General features: G+C 31.0%; 2 protein-coding genes across 2 annotated transcripts in view; both read right to left on the bottom strand.

Moving 5' to 3' along the window:
- Positions 1 to 1,396: 1,396 nt before the first annotated feature.
- Positions 1,397 to 4,881, bottom strand: LOC131849842 (peptidyl-prolyl cis-trans isomerase Fkbp12). The gene is made up of 3 exons (XM_059199968.1): positions 4,749 to 4,881; positions 3,219 to 3,379; positions 1,397 to 2,560 (listed from the first exon to the last, which is right to left on the bottom strand). Exons 1-3 carry the CDS (start codon positions 4,783 to 4,785, stop codon positions 2,432 to 2,434), a joined length of 327 nt encoding a protein of 108 aa, XP_059055951.1. The 5' UTR covers positions 4,786 to 4,881; the 3' UTR covers positions 1,397 to 2,431.
- A 3,295-nt stretch (positions 4,882 to 8,176) lies between these two features.
- Positions 8,177 to 21,522, bottom strand: part of LOC131849841 (calbindin-32) — a 59,584-nt gene continuing 46,238 nt past the window's right edge. Inside the window, exons 6-11 of the mRNA XM_059199967.1 lie at positions 20,445 to 20,528; positions 19,258 to 19,313; positions 16,559 to 16,604; positions 11,398 to 11,454; positions 11,017 to 11,088; positions 8,177 to 10,201 (exon numbers count right to left, since the gene is read on the bottom strand). Of these exons, the coding sequence (XP_059055950.1) occupies positions 10,049 to 10,201; positions 11,017 to 11,088; positions 11,398 to 11,454; positions 16,559 to 16,604; positions 19,258 to 19,313; positions 20,445 to 20,528 (468 nt within the window). The 3' untranslated portion in view covers positions 8,177 to 10,048. The remainder of the gene's footprint in view (positions 10,202 to 11,016; positions 11,089 to 11,397; positions 11,455 to 16,558; positions 16,605 to 19,257; positions 19,314 to 20,444; positions 20,529 to 21,522) is intronic.

The following is a 21,522-nucleotide window of genomic DNA, read 5'->3' as shown; positions in this document are numbered from 1 at the left end:
TGATTTTTTCAGGCAACCTTCGTACGAAACATTTCTGTTTGATCGTTTTATTCCCAGACTTTGAAAACTAGTAGATTTTGATTTTCTGCTTTAATTTGGCACTAACAAATAACGGGATTTTCTATTGGTAAAAGAATTTTCGTAATCGGTTCAGTAAATGCAGAGACTACTCCCGATATCCTTATAAAGCTAAGTATACCTACATATATACATGGTTTTCATGGATTCCTCGCACGGCACAAACATTTTTTTGTGGCTAAACAATAGCAAATAATGAAAAAATGAAGAGGATCAGTTTTGTGCTGATTTTTTTTCTCTACAATTTTTATTTAAAACATTCTTACATATTTCTTATTGTTATAGAGTTATTTTGAAAAAAAGGCGTTGATCAACCCTCTTTTTAACATTTTATCCCTTTCCCCTCAACCTAAAAGTTCTTTCTGAATATTATTATTCACGTATTTGCGAACTTACATTTATATATTGCGCCAAAACTGGTCATATCATGGTATAATTTTATTGAAGTAATTTGTACTCAAGAGTATGATTGTTTGTATCGGTCTGGGTGTTTTCCATGTGTAATATGTATGTATTTACGAAATTTTCTATGTATTTGTATCAGTTATCTTGTACCCATAAAACAAGCTTTAACTAGATTTACTTAGATTAATAAAATTGTCTGGACTGATTTCGACGGGACTTTTATTGGTAGGTAGGTGATGTAATATGGAGTAACTTAGGCTACCTTTATTTTAGAAAATAATGTTAAATTCCACGCGGACGAAGTCGCGGGTACAGCTAGTACATAATATAAAATGAAGTAGTTTCCGTCGTGTATTCGCTTAGACCTTTTGAATTACGCAACGTATAGTAATGCAGTTTTTAGCAGTAGATTCAAGAGGAAGGTTTAATATGTATAAACTATGTTTTTTTTTTCAAGTATATGTATATTAAAACTTACTGAGGACAAATGTAAAAAAAAATGTGTTCCTTTCGTACTAATGGTTTAATTTTAACAAAATTAGTAATCTTGTATAACATTGTTTTATAATTAGGTACAGTAGTAAAGCTGTGACTTACTTTATGGTAATGACTACGGCACATAGAAATTAGAAACAAAATTAAATAAAGAATAATTATGGTAGGAGTGGCATTTTTTTTAATTGATGTTGATTGGTTTACGCCTATGGGGTATCAGTGTATACAATATGACCATAAGGTCAGGTGAGTTAGCTCATCATGACAAATTCACATGGAATTTATCACGATGATTTCCTGGGGCAATCTAGTGGAGTTCAACCTGACATGGTACTGTGCTAGCTATGGAGTAATAAGTCACATTACTAATATCCTTTCCTCCATAGCCGTATATTTAGGAAACTATAATAAAACAATATTTATCTGACGATAAAGTTTATTTCTTAATTTTAATGTACGTATGATAAAGCTTATTGGTTTTAAGAAATACAATGAATAGATTCAGAAAGTCCAGACGAGTTCATAGTTGCAGGACACTATTATTTACACAATTAAAATGACTACTAGGTAAGGTCTACCTACATAGTATATCATGAAATTTAATACCATTGTATATCTATTTTATAACTTAACCCCGTATGATTAAAGTACTGTACTGCCATAATTATTCGGTGTTGCTACGAAATACTCGGCACAAATTTCCAGACTAAAGACATACCACCTATATAGGATTTTTCATTCTGAAATGGATGTAAAATTTGTGCCAAACAACTTTGTAGTCTATTTTTATTAACCCAAGACATAAATGCGACTTAACACTCTCAGATTGCACAATGATCACATTTTATATACCATAAATTATTTCAAATAATTATTAAATGGTTGACCAATATATAGAATATCATGCTAAATTGCATAAACTTACAAAGGAATACATTTTAATACATCATACAAATTGTAAATGCAATTGGAATGTTATATTAGTGGCCCGTTTAAAAAATATGAATTACAGTTGTCATTAATAATTACTTTGTACGTTTTACTGGCAACATTCTTAAAAATATTATAAAGTGTAACTTAAATGATTAAGCCATACATTAATTGATAAATTTATGCACTATGGTGATGTTATTGAACATGCAGGATAATCTACTTTTCTATAATTATTCAATGACATTTATGAATTTGAGCAGTAAATATCTTGGGGCAAAAATGTGGGTGTTAAAAAATTCTTTAACCACAGATAAAAGTGAAAAGAATAAGAAATATTAAAATATCTTAATTGACTATGTTCAATTAAACCTGTGTGGCTATAGACAATACCAGGTACATAGTTTCCTCATGTAGAATGTCTAAGTACAGTCATACAATATTTAGATTTCTTATTTTCCATTTACTAAGGCTTAGTTAAAACATGTCTAATGAATGATAGAGATGGTGTTGGAGAGATTATTTATTCAAGGCGGATGAGCTCCACATCGAAGATGAGGGTGGAATTTGGTGGGATGACACCAGGGTGACCCTGCTGGCCGTACGCGTAGTCAGGGGAGCATGTCAACTTTGCACGCTCTCCAACCGACATCTGCAATAAGAGAGTAAATTCATAGACTGATTTAAAAGGAAAAATCAATTGAATTGATAACTCAACTATAGTAAGAACAGTGATAGAATAATTTGGAAATGCTTGAAACAAAAAAATGTCCTATAAACTAGTGCATTCATAGATACATATTTCCACTCTAGTAACCTAAAAAAGTTTGTATCTATCCGCTTCTGTTATAAGGGTAGGTGCAAATGCACAGAGATTTCTAAAAACATTCTAACTCATTAACAAGAGCATAATATATACACTTCTTTCAGTTTTCATATATAATAATAAAATGAGTGTATTACAGAGTATGATTAGTCTTAGAGATAGAATTAGATTTAGTTATAAGACTTATCCTTAATTTAACATTTTTACTTCCATTAGCCTGTCAGTTTTACATATGGAAATGATTCAATTAAAAAATAAACCTAGGTTTATTTCCAATTAATATAATTATTAATTAAATGCACAATTTAAAATGTGACATCATGAAATTTATGACATAGCCCATCCCTTGTCACTGTATCACACTACATCCACCCCTTCATCAGTGTAAGTAAGTACTACATTCTATTAACAAGAATATTGGATTTTTTTTCTGTCCCCTGTAACTTTACAGCATTACTGGATGTAAGGAACATTAGGTATATACCTTAGCAACACCCTCATCCCAGCCTCTGATGACCTCTCCTTTGCCAATCCTGAATTTGAAGGGCTTGCCACGGTCGCGCGATGAGTCAAACTTCTGTCCATTTGTCAGTGTCCCGGTGTAGTGGACCACCACAGTCTGCCCAGTCTTTGGGTATGTTGACTCTGAAATTCAATTATACATTTCATCTCATCAAAATCAATAATGTATTAAAGTACCTCAGTCTCTGTTCAGCTACCAATCAGATATTTTGTAAGCTGTGAGTCCATTAAAGGGTGAAATAGAGCCATGTATGCACTGAGACAAAACAGTGAAGGAAATCACACTGTTCCCTGGAATGGTACCCTATGGGGTGTGAAATAATGACATGATAGTGCTGTTTAAATCTATTAGACATCACCTATCTCGATATTGACAATAATCTATGATCACTTTCCATTCTGCCAGTCCAAATACATAAAGGATAAAAAAATATACAGATCTTTTTATTTTTAATGGATGATAATGGAATGGTGCACCCGTCTGCACTGATGGTCTGTGCTGGTGGGACCCCAGTGGAAAATGATGAGTTTCATATGATGTCAGGTCAGTTAGCCCATCATGACAAATTCACCAGGTATTTATCATGATGGTTTCTAGGAGGAACCATGGATGGAGGCATGGAGTCAACATGACATGGTACATTGCTAGCAATGAGATCATCCGTCTATATTACTAACAATCCCCATTCTACCCCTGTACAGACCTTTTTGTTTTTATGATTCACAACATATTCTAAAGCTAATATTATGCTAATATGAATCAATTTATATTTTAATCTTCAAGAAGTATTAAAACCTATTTCTAATACAACATTCTCTATAATGTAACTGGAAATTAGGGAAATAAATCATACCATAAACAATGCTATAGTAGTTTAATAAATAATCTAAAAAAAAAATTGTAATGAATATTTTTTTAATTTTACACCATAAATCAATACTTGTAAAAAAGTATTCAAGTGTTTACACAGTAACTTAGTAATATCTAGGTGAAGCATTGGGTGTGGTCTACTAGGTAAAATCAATGTTGCAGCCGCTACAAGTACTAGGTTTATGCTATGGCGGTATCATGTGTTCCATACACATAATTCCGCTATACTACAATACCTACCTAAAATATAAGTTTTTACTCCATACAATTTTTGCGAATTACGTTTTAGAATCGACATTTCGAATTAAAGTGATTATGCACTTAATTAAATAAAGTCAAAATGACTAGTCATTGATATTTGCATTTGAATTACGGATGGCGTCTTTTAACTAGCGAGGCGTCGTTGTGCCGGGCAAAGGAAATTTAGCGCGGTTTAGGTTAAGTTATTAATATTGTTATATATTTATTTATAATTTACTGCTGCATTAGAGAAATATTAAAAAATACATTTAAAAATATATTAATAGAAATTAGCGTGGAAATTTACTATTTTTCGACTAAATAATGAGGCACGATGAAACTAATTTAGGCATTCGACAAGAACAAAAAATTGTAGCTTACCATCGCCAGGAGAAATTGTCTCAACGTTGACACCCATGACTTGTATGCGAATTTATTTACAAAATAAGATTTCAAAAAAATAATCCGAATGCACGCTACACAGCAAGAAAATCTGCATGCAATGGCGATTTCAGTGTTGCCAACTTTGTATTAGGTTTTCGGCACAGCCGAAAAACGGCTATATATTACATTAGTTTAAAAATTGGGCCGTATTATTGAATACCGTGGAATGTTTTCTTTGAAACTAAATTAGCTGTTGTTTTATATAATAGTTTCTGTATTATTAATTACATTACATTAAAGTTATGTATATTTATTTAAAAACTAATGTGGTGGTAAACTCAAACCCCTACATTTATATTATAAACTACCTGCTGTACCTGCGACTTCAGCCGCGTGGAATTAAACTTTATTTTTCTAAAATAAAAGTAGCTTAAGTTACTCCTTATTACATTAGCTACCTGCCAAAAAAAAGTCCCGTCAAAACCGGTCCTGCCATTTCAGAGATTAGCCGGAACAAACAGACAGACAAAAATTGTAAAAATATTATTTTGGTGTATGTACCGTATTTATATTCAATATTACAAACAGACACTCCAATTTTATTTATATGTATAGATATAGATATAATTGTGATTATTCAAAAGTGTCTGTGGGCTATGTAAAATTAATACGAATAAAGATTCTATTCCATCAGTTAGCCGGCACTGGCAACAACTTATGGATAATATATATTAGGTACATATTATTTTCATTCTAAAAATGTGTCTGTGTGCTAATGATGTATGTCTTCAGAACCCCAGTCGGGTGCTTGGATGAAGTCATCAGGAATTAATGGTCATATGGACCACATGGCTGTAGATCTTAAGGTGGTCACCATTTAACTGGATGGGGAGGGGAGTAGGAGATTGCATAACAGTATATCATTTCAGATAGATGTTTTGGAAACTATTGTGGTAAATTTCTGGTGAATACGTCACGATGGGTTAAGTAATTTGTCTTCATGCTCAGGATGACATATCAACCTCACTTGACAGCTTAGGACAGGGCATCGTTTCATTATCCATTCCTATTACATATTTTTTTGGTTTTTGGTTTTGGCAATACTTATTATATTGTTATGCCTGTGGATATGTGATTAATGGATTATTTATATTGAGCAATCATTACATTGGATATTTATTATAAGTAAAATAAAACACATTATACAAATATAAACATTTTATAACAAATATAATTGTATTCAACTTTAGTAATAACATTTAGTGCCAGGCAATGGTAAAAATACATACAGGTTATTAGAGGTACTAAATCAATTAGTAACTATATGGTAACACAAATTAATTACAAGGTACTGTGAGAGTTTATTTCACATTAAGATTTTTTTTGGTGCCATTTTATTTGAATTATAATTTTGGCGCGAATATTTCCAGCGTATCTATGGTAAGTATGGTATATTACACGTACCTATACAACGAATTATTAGTGAGCAGTTTTATTCACAATGCTCATAGTTTATCGCTAAGCCGAAAACGCCATAAATTCGCATTACGAATTATCTCATGGTAACATAAATATTACTGTTAAACGTAATAAAAATATTCATTAAGATTTTTATGTTAATAAATTAAAACGATTATTTGTCCTCCTTCTCTATAATCACATTATTTAGTATAATCAATTACCTACATATTTTGACATTTTATATCAAAACTATACAAAATAAAGGCTTTCCACAATAAATATGTGTATTATATTAATGACAGAATAGATTTTTTTAGTATGCTAGAGGAATAAGTTATCTCCTTTATATTCTATTTTTAAATGATTTACATAGTTTTATTCCTTGACGATTGGAGTTTAGTTCAGCATAGACAATAAAAAAATAAATTGTCACAGCGCGATGTTTTCGCGCGTATTTTGTGCATATATTTCTGAGTATGATGTATGTTCAAATTGTTTTGCTGAGTTTGGTTGGTAAATAATATGCAAGACAATAGTTTACACGAATAAATACTCATAATGAAAACTTGAAGTTAGGTAGACAAGAGAATATTCTATGAAATTGTTTATGTTATAATTTTGTTATTAGGATCACAATATATAATATCGATACTTTTAGCAACTGTGATTCATAGAGTTAGCTTCTATATATAAATTTAGAATACTCATTTGACTAATTTGTGATTTCCCGCGATATTAGTGGCGCCATTTCCGTGCCCCCACCAATAACGCATACGGCATAAAGATTGGAAGGAGAAAAGCGGTCCCACATCCAATTCAAACGGGGATCGTAATTACCTTACCTTCCTTGCGCAGGTTTGGAGTGCCATCTGGACTCGCCTCCTATCATCCGGTGAAGCTGTGAAGCCCAGCTGCGGTCAATAGTATTAGAGTAGCCCAAAAAAAAACTGTCTTTTCTGTTCAAGGCAGCCGAGACGACCAGACGTGGAATACAAATTATTATCAGAGTGTATTAATTAGTTGAGTAGATTTTTCCTTTGAAATTCATGTAAGGAATGATTACTATATGCGTTTCGGTATACACAGAAAATATTATACAATTTAATATTCTATTAATATAATATTTTTATTTCTTAATTGTAGTATAGGTACATCAGTTTCATTTTTTGTGCATGTATTTTGTAATCTGTAAGTTTTTTACGAAAATACATTCGGTTTCATGCATCCAAAAAACATCATTCCGAGATTTGTGATAACACATTTCCACTCACTTCTATTTGCCGCCATTTTTGTAAGAAAGTGGGAAAAATATTTTATTCATGCTTTTTTAAAATTACAACGTTTTAACAAGATTAAGTTATTTAAAGTTTCAGTTATTTACAATCTCATTTCGACAGATGTTGCTATTTGTAATTATTAACTATCAAAAATGGCGACCAATGGCAAAGACCAAAAAACGACTAAAACATTACAGAAGTATTTTTTTAGGTTTTGATCAAATCAAATTATCATAAGCAAAGGTAAAGTTGACGGTCTTTTGGACATGGATAGTGGAAACCACTGTCTAAAGAAGTAACAATATCAGAGACGCCACGGCATACCTCTAATATAATTTATAGTTAATTTTTATTTTAAATTGGATAGATAATGCAATCTTAATTATACGGAATGCGTGTAATAGTATTCAAAAGACATCTTTTTATTAGAGCTCTAAAATTACACACCTAGATAAACATTTAATAAACAATCAACATCAAATCTTTCTAAAACATAGATAATACGAGTAATAGTCACAGCTATAACATAAATTGCAAAACAGATCTAGGTACATTCATAATCTAAAATTAAATTTTTAACACCAAGTTCTCGGTACTGAGATATAGACATTAAATTATTAACATTTAATTAACAGATGTTTTTAATATAGTGTTACTTACTCTATGACGCACGTTAATTATGCAATGGTAATACAGTTTTTAATTTAAAAAATACCCATTCTATGTATTAACGACTTTCATGTCTATGGTCTCCACAAAATTTTAAACTTGCTGAATGTGAGATTTTCCCGCCAATTTCTTAGTAGGCATAGATGGCGAAGAGTATTTAAAAAAATTGTAGTTGCATGTAATGTAAAAGTAAAAGTTAAAGAGTTCCTAATTTAAAAGATAAACATGCAACAACAACAAAATCTTCTAGATGGAATGAATCGTGCAAATTCTACTCCATTTATTTATTAATTATAGACACAATAATTAAGCAAACAACATAAAGTTTAAGCTACATCAAGTATTTTTTTTTGTTGCAACATTTAATTTGGATGTTGTTGCGCAAGCATACAGACCTTAATGGTCTGTATCGTAATAGGTCTGTAAAAATATTAGAAACTTTAATTTGTAAAACGACCTACACACGATACTATAATCAGGTGCAATTTCAGAGCATCGGTGGTGGGGGTAAAATCGAGTTGACGGGTACTTTAATGGAATTCATTACACATAAGGCTCTCAGGAAACGTCTCATATTGCCCTTGATTTTAGTGTAGTGTGTAGATCGCTTAAGATGTAATTATTAATTAATTTTTTGATCTAATTTTGTACTTGTATTTCTCCAAATATATAAATTACTATTATATAGATTTATATTATAATCACTATATGTAGCTATTTCAATGAATGATATGATTAGTATACATTTAATTTGATTTTCTGTTTAGAGACATTACGCCGTCTAGAATTTATAGAATGTTTTAGAAATTAGATTATCTTAGTTAGTTAAAATTCTTGGATACTTAATTCAAAAAATTTATTGGTAGTTAATTTAACATCATAATTTAATAAAATATTAATGATGTAAGTTAAATAAATAAAAAAATATTGTTATTAAAATATGAAGCGACGAAAACTTTAATTTAGTATCGGAATTTCGTTAGGATAATCGTATTTGCTGGAATGATATGTATGCGGAGATTACTTTAGTGATATCTATGTATATCTAGTAGATAGATTTCTATTATACGATTTATGAAAATAGATTTACAAATGTAAACGCGTTAGATTAAAATATTTGGCATTTGATTTGGCTTCAATTGATGAATATCTATAAAAAAATTACATAATTTGCACATTTTTTCATATTTTGTATTTCTACAACAATGACCCAAAGATAACAGCACACTTTTTTTTAAATATATATTTAATAAGTACACAAATCAGCAGCTGCTCTAATGTTAGCATTGTATTCTGTGCTTATAAAAACACTGGCCAGAATACAATCTTATACATCTAACGGTGAAAACGTTTGAGACATGCGTTTATTACACACACAACGCTGCGGCAACGCGTCGTATTGTGATAATCTCTTTAGATTATTACATTATCAAACATAATAACATGGGACATGTCTATTTAAAATTCATGTAGACAGCGACATTCGTAAAGAGTATACCAAGCCAAAACCAGGTGGAATACCAATGAAACAGAACTAAAAGACAAAGTAGAACTTAACTTCGCTTTTGTCTTAAATAGTATATTATTTTTAAAACTTATGCTCATTTTGCACAAATATTTTTATAACTTTCTACGAATTATTATATAACTTTCATGACCTTACTATATTTTTGTCTTTCGCGGTAATTGTTATACTCTTTACGAGTAATGCTTTAGTTCTTAAACCTTTTGTCCGCATTTGAACGGACGACTCGTTTACGACACGGCGCCGTAACGTTGTGGGTAAATTGCTTAAAAACGAAAAACGATTAAACTAAATTTCATCAATTTCGCATCACTACAAAATTCGCTCGGACGTCGGGACGGAGTGGCGGCGATTTCCAGTATTGTTTATGGTGTCGATGGTTCTTCCTCTTGATGGTGTTTGGCGAGCGCCAACAGTATCATGGTAAGTTGTTTCCTACTGATCTTCCCATCGCTGCTGTACTCGACACCTTGGAGTATTGTTTCTTCGAATTCTAATAGATCTTGGGCGTCGTAATCCTGGAAATAATTATGATACTCAATTATAGTTTATATTTAAATATTAGTACATAGTTTCTATAATAATTTATCTTGATTACTTGACTGCTCATGTAACTACTATGTATGTAGGTTCGCTTCTAAGAATATTCTTTAATTCTTAAGGGTCTAGGTAGCAAACTTTGAATAAGGGCGAGCATAATAGATCTATACAGATCGCAGTGTTACAAGTCTTAGTACCTGACAATAGTCTAAACCCCCCAAAAAAATAAAAATAAAACTACTAGGTTGACATGAGTTTTCAACGCCGAACTGCCCGCGTCGGGTACTGGTTGACATGACCTGTAATAATCGCTATTTGTTCATTACTAGCTGCCCGCGCAACTTCGCCTGCATTACACTTACTTGACATTTATCATTATATTTCGTCCAATTCACATAATATCTATTTAAATTATAGCCTATATGTTATTCCGATGTATAAGCTATATTACTGTAAAGTTTTATCAAAATCCGTTCAGTACTTTTTGCGTGAAACAGTAACAAACATCCATCCATACTCACAAACTTTGGCATTTATAATATTAGTACGATTACTGAGATTAATATTTATATAATAATATTAATATTTATATAATAATGTCTATTAGTACGATTACTGAGATTGCATAAGTATCAAACAAATTAAAGACGGAATAGGAGTCGTCCCCAATCAACGTTTAAAAAGTATGATGGAAGATCGTAGAAGTGGTAAGAGGTTAATCGCCAAGAGCGTCGCTCTTAAATTATGACTGAATGAATGAAATGCATAAGTATTTATTTAGTTGATAACTTACCTTTTTTACAAGTTCTAAAAGATCCTTCAAGAATCCCCGTAGTTCTTCATTTTCAATTGAGCCATTGTTATCCTGTCGAAAATAGTAGGGTGTTAAAACTATTTTTATTAGAAAAGACAAAGACTATTTCTCTTCAAAACACAAAAATGTTAATCAGTCTGAGAAGTTTCCTTTACCTGTTTTCTTACATTATAAGTTAAAATGTTTGCTTAAATGTACTAGCATGATCAAACATAAAACCGTGGCTCCAGACATAGGCGGTAGAGATATACGTTAGGGTTTTATCCGGTAGTACCCGTTCTTTACCCCTGGATCAGCTGGGTCTCAGTGCCGGATTTCTCCAAGTAAAAAAAGGATCAAACTAAGTTATTGTCGACTTACCCTATCGTATAGCGAGAATACTCTTTCAATGTCATCCTTTGTTAGTTTGGTGGCGCCCTGAAGATATTACAGAAAAAAATATGAATACTCTATTTACAGGAGAGGTACTATTTTATAATCAAAGAAAATTTTAAATAAGTTATCATGTTCAAAATGATATTACTGTAATTTTTTTAAGATATATAACAACATAAAAATACATTAAAAAATAAAAACATATATAACGTTAAACTTGATGAAATTCCTGTACCTATTTGTGTAAAAATGGAAATTATTAAATACTTAAAACAATAACAAATTCTTATAGATATATAATACTTAGAAGTACCTTATAAAGGAAAATGTAACAGTTAATGATTATAATCGTAATAAGAAAAAGGTTATTAAGAGCCGCCAACATATGTGAAGCAATTGTTAAAACAATATTTAAGATATCCCTCGAGTAGCGTATTGGCAATGAAACTTAAGTAAATACATAAATATAGGCTTCTTATTATTACAAAGGAACAGAATTACAAAAAAATGGAATAATCAATATTGGAAGATAAAAACAATAGAATTTCAAACGCTCTGACACAAACAGAACTCGCTTCCTGCTCATTCATCAATTTATTCATGCAAGCTCGACGACGAATTCAATTCGGTATCGAATTGACAGTATATTGTAGCCAACCGTCCAGTTTTCCCAGGACATGTCCTTGTTTTTCTAGTGTCCTGGGATTTCCAGGAAGACTTAAAATTTCAAAATTCGTTTTTATATTTTATAAATAAAAGAAATATATAATCTTTAATAACAATTTTATTGCTGCGTCCAGTTTTTAAAATGGATTGTCATGGTTTTCCCTAGTCCAAATCCTACTTTTTTAAATTTAGGGTTGGCAACCCTAATATATTGTATATGCAAACAGATAAACAAATGATAGATCGATAAAAAGAAGAGATATCTTTTTATCGATCTGTCATATCATTTGTGACACAACACAAACAACTACAATAGAAAGATTTAAAAAAATATATTTACATAATTTATGTGTCACAGAGAACTGCGAACGATTTTTTTTTATTTATTTGCAATATTTTTACGTAACTGGAATGGCAATCGTTTCTCATATACATGAACATCATAGATATCACTTTATCCTGCGATGCTAGTGGTACACGTCAAGCTTCTCCGAAGGAATGAGATATCATAGCCTGTAATTTCATTTTCTGTTGCTTCGCAGAAGAAATGTGTGTATACAAAGATCACATTAGTAAGTTATGACAAGTGCAAAGTTATAGGTGAAGTATTGCAATAGTACTTATATTCCTAAGTACCTATTATACACAAAGGGCGGTTAACTCTAGATTCTTACTGTTTATCTCAGCGTTACCTATTAGCAGGTGACCATAAATTTAAATTAAAACCGAAAATCTTTAAAAATCACAACCATGTACTTAAGATAAAGTACAAAATAAATTTTATGTCTGTCTTAATTGCGGTTCTTTTAATTATTTTCTAATAATCTAATTATTAGAAAATAATTAAATTATTAATTATTTCTAATAATTAATAGTATTAACACGATTTTTTTTTACAAATATTTCCTTCTTCGGACGAGTCTCATGATGGGCGTAAATTATTGAACATTTTTAATATTATATTTTAATACAGTCAAGAGTTTGTATAATCTTAATTGACTTCTATAAGTTAATTATTTAAAAGTTTGTTACAAACAATTTTCAAGTTAATTACCCTATCACAGGAGCTTCCAGATCTAGTTTATTATTAAGATATTTATATCCAGGTAGCTTGTAACTTTGACATTAAACGATTAACGCATGTTTAGACATGAAATTAAACTCTCACAATATAAGATTGTTAGAAGAAGTTAACTAGATTAATTAGGTAGGCAATTACTGTGTAATTTAACGTGTTAATCTTAGTGAAAAATGACTTTTAATAGTATAATCTACAGATATTGTCTATGGGGACACCGGACCTCTTAGACTATAAGAATTCATTGTGTGCAATAAATATAGATTGTATGACGCAATTAGAAAATATATTATTTTCTAAAGATAATTGAAGTGTTTAAATTTCATACAAAACTACACAATTAGCGATATAAGACTTTGTAAAAAGTTCGCTATGTAGCTTGGTATGTTGTTATTTGGTGGATGTTGAGATGTGGAAGAGAAATTATAGGATTATAGGATGATGGAAGCTTTACTCATCCGCAATGGCAAAATATAACTGGTACCAATAATATCTGACGTCGTGGGGCTGTCCATGTACATAACCGAAGATTGCTGATTAGCATTATGTGTATTTGTTTGTCATTCCAATTATATAAAAATGGTACTCATAAAATAAAACACATAGACGTTATGTATTACTTCGTATGGCCAAAACTGTGTAACAAAAATAGTATTACCTAAAATTATATCTAATATCAGCTACTTTCTAGTTTTAAAACTATTATTATACTAAATATATTAAATACATTAATTTGTCAAATAACTAAAAAGCATTGTGTTAACCCAAGACAATTCACAGAGTGCCATCTATTTTCAAAACAAGAAGAAGCCTTTACATTTACTGTGATTACAAGACAATTGAGAGAAATACACATTTTTTTATATAACTTATATGCTATGCATATACTACTGTAGTTAATATTATTATATACCTACTTGAATATACTGGTCGTTTGTTATAGAGTTATCAACTTTTTTTTTAACCGCTAAGCGCCATCTTTGATGCAAAGAACATAGTTCATACTGCCTAACTTTTAGCATAAAGCAGAGGCGTTAATATATTGAGGACTCACCTCTATGCCCTCCTAGTGTGTGCAGTGCAAGACAAGCATTAGTGTTAGGACAGACAGAAGACAGGCAAACCACAATACATCATGCTAGAAGAGATAGTTACCTTCACAGAAGTATTTAATATTACATAAATAGCATTAAGTGTAACTGTTTCAGTTGTTTTTATATAGACATTTTGTATAGTTTTTGTATCATAATTTAGATTATACAATAGGCTGTTTTGTCGTCATTGTACTCCATACTAGATATCCGTTAAAAATAACATTATATAGATATCGAATAACTTGGAATGTACACATTTCATACATATATCTCGTTTTATAAACAGACTAAACAAAATTTATATTTATTATGTATTTCAGAATCTTAATTCTCATTGAATATTTTCATATTTAAACATTAATCTTACTATATATTACTTTATGAAATTATATTGTAGAGAAATGATTAAAAAATAATCTGTTTGATGTTCAAATTAAGTAATGTTTTGTGTAAAATGATTATGTAAATGTATTGAATGAAATTAATGAGTATGTGAGAATGTTATCAATGTCAGCAAACAAAAATTATATGTATCAATAAAATCAAAATGAAATGAAAAAGTAATCCAGATTAAGTATCTAATGCAGACGATATAAGTTAATTTATACTTTTACTACCATAAACAAAAAAAAAAAAATAGCTGTCTACATAATGACCAGCATGCAAATAAAAAAAAACCATTCCCTATTGCTGAACTGCTATTGCTAATTTAAGACGTTTTAACTAAAACAAATTGTATTTATTTTGAGAAACACAAATGCAATTTCTAAAATAGTCTTATAATAAATAAAGCAGTAAACAATATTCTAAGACAAGCCAATATTTGTCGATGGTATGAATTATATAATCTTGATGACAACAAAATGTGCCTTATGCTCTACAATTTACAGTTCTATTTCACGTAGAGACAGATAAAATATTTGAAGCGAATAGTTGTTCGTGGTAATGAAAGTAGCATTTCATTTGAGTCGAGAAGTCGAGACGTGAATCTATGAACAGGTGCCCGATTAAGTATCGATTTAGGTATTGGATACAGCTCTTTAGCAAGTCGTAATCAAGTCGTTTATTTATATATAGTGAGTATGAAATAAAACTAGGTCCCTTCCGATCGATCCTCCGTCCAATTCAAACGGATATCGAAATTACGACAGCCTGAGCCGGGATTCGAACCCCTAGCGGTGCCCTTAGACTAAAGTCGTATCCGTCGGAAGAGAGTTGGCCTTCAGTCGCTCCATAAATTCTTCCTTCGGTTTGGAGTGCCATTGCACTCGCCCCCTATCGTCCGGTGAAGCTGTAAAGACCAGCTGCGGCCAACAGCATAAGAGTAAAGCCCGAAAAAAAAACTAGGTTTGTCACCGGTGTGTCATTTACATACCAGGTCGTATGTTGAGCGGTAGTTCTTAAACACTCGACCTTGACTGATCGGATTTTTTTGAGTGGTCAAAGAACGGCTGCAGTCCGATCTTCTATGAAATTTAGGTCTCGATTGGTTCAAGTCATTTCGGAGGAGTATCGTTACAAAGAGTACAAATCTGATCAAAGATCGCTCCGATCAATAAATACAATTTACAATTCCTCATAATGTTATTTAAGATAATGCTTTATTTTATGTCTAATTGTACCAATTTCAACTAAAGTTTGCGTAATATTCGAGATTTAGACAGAATTTTTTTATTATAAAACTTAAATAGACGCTGTATCACACTTTCCATCCAAAAACATTTTTTTATTTAGGATTCCTTTGGTCTTTTATGAACGTTAATATTTTTAACACATCTCTACAGCTTAGCTATTTCAATTGGGGAGAACTGGCGCATTTCTTCAGTTTCTGTCATATACTTGTCATATATATTCATAGTAGTATAACTATATAAATTACTAATGGTGCATGTATTATTTTACTAATTATTATAATAAAATCATTTCGGACTACTCTGATGCTGTTGACCGCAGCTGGCCTTTACAGTTTCACCGGACGAGTCTAACATCAAGTACTCACAACGGATCGTATCATTTATTTCATCATCCTCATAGATCATGAACAATTATCAAAAGAATTATCATTTATCATTATCAACAAGTGTATGGTTTCCCCACAGAAGTAGTAAGGCACTTAGATTGTAGAGATAGTAATAAAAAATGTTGACGTAGATAAATAAATGGCATAAAATGTATATGAAACATAACTTTGACTTTATTGGTGTATAAAGATGCTAATAATTCAATACGTAAAAGGGCAGACAGAAACGAAACTTATATGAGAACAAAATGGAGTCGCAATTGTAGCGGGAAATGAAGTGTCACTCACCTTAAACACTTGTCTGCAGAGGAAGTTTTCTTTGACGGGTAGAAGTCTGTAAACATTGAAACAAGAAATATTATTTAGACATATTTAAACAGGTTGAGAGCGCCGTGGCCTAGAGGTTTGATATCTAGAATTATGCACAATGTCGTGAGTTCAAATTTGGCTGTTACAAAAAATATATTTTATTAAAAATATAATACTTTAACTAAATATATTTTTTATAGCATAGGACGATTTTCACACATTGCAATCTAAGTGGAGTAAATAGAATAGACAAGAAAATAGAAAGATACAAATAATAGTACTCATGAATACAACTATTTGTAATGGTAACTATTTGCATGGGGAAGGAACCGAACCCGAGACCATTAGAAGTAAGGCGGTGTGCTAAACCGCTAGACCACCGAGGCCATAATTACCTAAATAATAATAATAATAATAATAATCTCAGGACAATTTACAGGGCGCCATCTAGACCCAAATTAAGCTAGCTAAAGCTTGTATTATGGACACTAGATATTGATATAAATACATAAATACATTTTTTTTTCGTAAATACATACATATTATACATAGAAAATACCCAGACCGACACAAACAATCATACTCAGGAATACAAATGTTTGTGCCGTGCGAGGAATCGAACCCGCGACCATCGGAAGTAAGGCGGTGTGCTAAACCGCTAGACCACCGAGGCCGTCAAATATTTTTCTCTTTTCGTACACGTATGTATGACTATTCTATTTATTCTATTTAATACACGATCCTGTAACATTTTCTAGGTTTGCTGGAAGAAATCTCTTTTTAGAGATAAGCTCGCCCTTGTACATTACATTTATTCTGTATATTTTTTTTTATTATGTGTGTGTGTGTACAATAAAGAATATTATTAAACATTTCTTAAATATTTTAAATAGGTATATCGTTAAAGGTTTTATAAAGTCAAAAATTATTTTTTTAATAAAATATAAATCGAAGGAAGTACGAGGCTTTTATGACTTCTCCTTGGTCAGGGTTGAAAATTAAAAATGTATGCCCCGTATGTCCGTAGCGTGTGAATTACAAGTCCGAACAGCTGGCGGTTTGCTATATTCACATAACGTTAATATTAAAGTCGTAAAAACCAATATGTTCATTTTTATATGATAACGGGAACAATTAATTTCATCGGAGTTTCCAGAAATAGAGAGTGATTCAAGAGCAAGTTTATATGTAAACTAGCTGTGCCCGCGATTTCAACTGTGTTAAATTTCAATATATAAATTTTAATTAAAAATATAGCCTATTATTATTACTGTAAAGTTTCATCATAATCCGTTCAGTACTTTTTGCGTGAAAAAAATAATAAACATCCATATTTACAAACTTTCGCTTTTATAATATTATTTTAGCGGGCAGCTAGTGAATCCGCGTGAAATTCGGTTTGAAATTGCTCTCTATGGGGACACTCTAATGATTGTAATAATATCTTGAGTCACTTTATATTAAAGTATAAAGTAAAGGTTCCATTGAAAATCAGCGCCTGAATATAGACGAAAATCTGAGTAGTAATCGATTTTGTTGCAGTTTTACATATTATTTTATACATATAATAAAAATATAACTGCTCTCTCTTTGTATTTGAAAGATATATGAGCAAAATTATTATTGAGCATCATACCTAATAGAACCCAAAAATAATAATAGTTAAATTCTTTGTCTGTTTGTTTATATGGTAAGCTTCACTTAAAATTTTGTTTGTTTTATATCAATCAGTTTACAAAATAAAAAGTTATAAACACTGTTTGAACAGTTTTTCACGGTTATTCATAGTTGTACACATTACATAAACGGGAATTACGACAGTCGCATCCAGTGGACATGAAACAAAATGATGGACATAAAAAATTAAAATGTATTTAAAAAAATACATTTTCAATTATTAACTATAACTAAAAAATGAGTCTATCATTAATAATTATCAGAACTAAGTTAATGTGTGTATTATGTCCGTACCCTATTTATGATAAAGATTAGATGTAATTGTCAGATATAGAGTTTATTGCCCTTTTAATGTTGTTTACATTAGCTTTATCATGATTGGAAAAAATGTTTTGCAATAAAAAATACAATATACGTATGTACTTGTTTTATTAGACATAATTTTTAATTACCCACATACTTATGTTATGAATGCGGTCTCTAAGTCTCTATCGGTGTCTGTTTATTTGTTTGTTACCACCAGTTTACGAGTTAACAGCCAAACGCTAAATTCTATACACTTGACAGGAAGACATGTAAATTTAAATGTATTTATTACATGGACTCAAAAAAAGCAGAGAAATAGCGGGTTAGTTATTTATATAGCTAATTGAGAGATAGAAATATTAGTTATTCAAATAAACTTCATATAAGCATTATTTGAATAGTTATATAAATAATACTATTTTTTTTATTCCACCGCTCATTCGAACCGCAGACTCATCATAAAAAGAATTCACCAGAAACTTGCGTGTTTCTTTTTTAAATAAAGGTTCAACATTACATTTTTAAGCTTTTGTGCTAATATATATTGCCAGATAACAAACTTGACGTAACGAACTACGTAAATGAATAGTTACTTGAGCAACGATATAAATCAGTCATAGTTATCAGAGCAGACCAGTCTTTATAAGCAAAAAGTCCTATATAAAATATAAAAGTATTTAAAACTTATTACTTACTTGGCCATTTCAGACAGTTGTAATCTCCCGTCTTTATTGGAATCGAAAACTTGCAGCTGGGAAAGATAAAATATACAACTAGTTAATTTTTTTTATTAATTTGATTTTTCAAACTTTACATTCTCGTAATTCATTTCTTTTATAATACAATAGAGGAAATTTTGTATATGTAAAACGGACCGCTAAAACACAAGGAGTGCTCTTTACCGATCCTTAATTCATGCTGCAATTTCTAGAGAAACCTCGGAAGATAGTTCATTTCACAATCTGAGTGAGCGTGGTAAGAAACTCCTAAGAGCGACATCAATTATGAGGCGATTAAGTAAACCTTTCTTTAAAGGTTTATTTAATTTGTTTAGGAATATTTTATTTATACCTTTATTTACGTTTCGCATTTATAGTTATTAGTATAGATGTCGCCTCTTAGGAGTTTTCTATTACGCACACTCAGACTGAACTATCTGTCGAGGTTTTCTTTAGAGGCTATGAGATAAACCTTTCTTACTTTATCGATATTTTCATAGTGACTAACGATAATGAAAATATTCTATTAACTGATATAAATACTTAGATATTTTGTTTTTGTAAATACATAACATACATAGAATACACCCATACCGACACAAACAATCATACTCATGAAGACAAATGTTTGCACCATGCGAGGAATCGAACCCGCGACCATCAGAAGTAAAGCGGCGTGATATATGGCTAGACCACCGAGGCCGTCAAATACCGATCAGACCAAAGACTATGTCAGTCAGTCACCTTTGAGTTATATATATTTAGAATATATCTAAATATATATAACTCAAAGGTGACTGCTATCTATCAATGCACAGACCGAACCACTGGACGGATCGGGCTGAAATTTGGCACGCAGATATATGTTAGAACGTAGGCATCCGCTAAGAACGAATTTTGATTAACTCTACTCCCAAGGGGATAAAATAGGGGATGAAAGTTTGTATAAAACTTTATCAATTTTAAACCGATCGAGCTGAGACTTTGAATGCATAAAGCTACTATGACGTAAGCATCCCCTAAGAAAGGATTTTGATAAATTCGAAGCCGCGGGCAAAAGCTAGTGTTATATAGAAATATATACGAAGAGTTTGTAGAAAGTTGAGATAAAGGTGACACAGACACTTCGTACAAAGTTGAGACAGCCTAAAGGTAAAAGTTACCATTGTGTCCGTATATTCGATTAGCTTATCTTCAGATACGTCGTTGATTTTTTTCGCCTCCTTCAGCAGGTCCCGGAGGAAGTTCTGTAATTTAAAGATAAATTAGTTTTTCAAGTCACTGCCGTAATCCCACGTAGAGACTTTCATACTTATTTAGGTTGTTGTATGTTAGTCCAGATTATTCATACAGATTCCTCTGTAAGTATATCAACCAAACTCTTCTTAAAGCGATCGATTTCGATAAAATTTTAGGAAATTTACCATTAATCTGTACGTGTGCTTATCATCAAATATTTCTTAAATATAACGAATTAGATAAAATTTTAAGGAATTTTCTACTTATTATTAGTATTATTTTGTATGTATATTGTTAGGAGATCGTTCTGTTTTATTATCTTTCAAAAAATATATTTTCAAATTCAAATTCAAAATATCTTTATTCAAGTAGGTCTATTACAGACTCTTAAGATATGTCAAATTCACCGTAAGTTTGGAATGATTTCGAGATGAGAAGAACTGACAAGAAACTCAGCTCAGCTAAATGTAATACATGTTTACAATAATACAGATTCATTTTTAAATTCAAATTTGGGAGAATAGAGTGACCCCTAGCATATGCTATTGCGGTGTTCGTAGCCCAACATTTAATGTTAAAATTCAATAATATTTGTAGTATATGCCATCTAGGCTAAACATGTTGGACTAATTTATTCTTTACTAGCTGTACACGCGACTTCGTCTGTGTGGAATTTAACTTTATTTTTCTAAAATAAAAGTAGCCTAAGTTACTCCTTATTACATCAGCTACCTGCCAAAAAAACCCCGTCAAAATTGGTCCAGCCATTTCAGAGATCAATCGGAACAAACAGACAGACAGACAAAAATTTTAAAAAAATGTTATATGCATGTAGTAAAAAACGATTATTTCAATATTAGAAATAGACGCTCCAATTTTATTTATATGTATAACATGTATAATATTCTCTTGAAGTAAGCAATCACGCATGTTTTACAAATGAAGAATCTTGATTTATAGTTTTTGTTTAGTTTGGGATTAGATAACGCTGTGTGAATTGGT

The sequence above is a fragment of the Achroia grisella genome, unplaced genomic scaffold (genome assembly GCF_030625045.1).
Source record: "Achroia grisella isolate CSIRO2021 unplaced genomic scaffold, CSIRO_AGI_Agris_v1 utg660, whole genome shotgun sequence".
Classification (NCBI taxonomy): Eukaryota; Metazoa; Arthropoda; class Insecta; order Lepidoptera; family Pyralidae; genus Achroia; species Achroia grisella.
Note: the sequence above shows the minus strand (reverse complement) of the source record. Positions and strands in the feature narration are given on the sequence as shown.

Coding starts and splice junctions, on each gene's coding strand:
- LOC131849842 (XM_059199968.1), bottom strand. CDS start 4,785: ATGGGTGTCAACGTTGAGACAATTTCTCCTGGCGATG. Junction 3,380..4,748: donor GACAATTTCTCCTGGCGATG/GTAAGCTACAAT, acceptor ATTGAATTTCAG/AGTCAACATACCCAAAGACT. Junction 2,561..3,218: donor GGGATGAGGGTGTTGCTAAG/GTATATACCTAA, acceptor CTCTTATTGCAG/ATGTCGGTTGGAGAGCGTGC.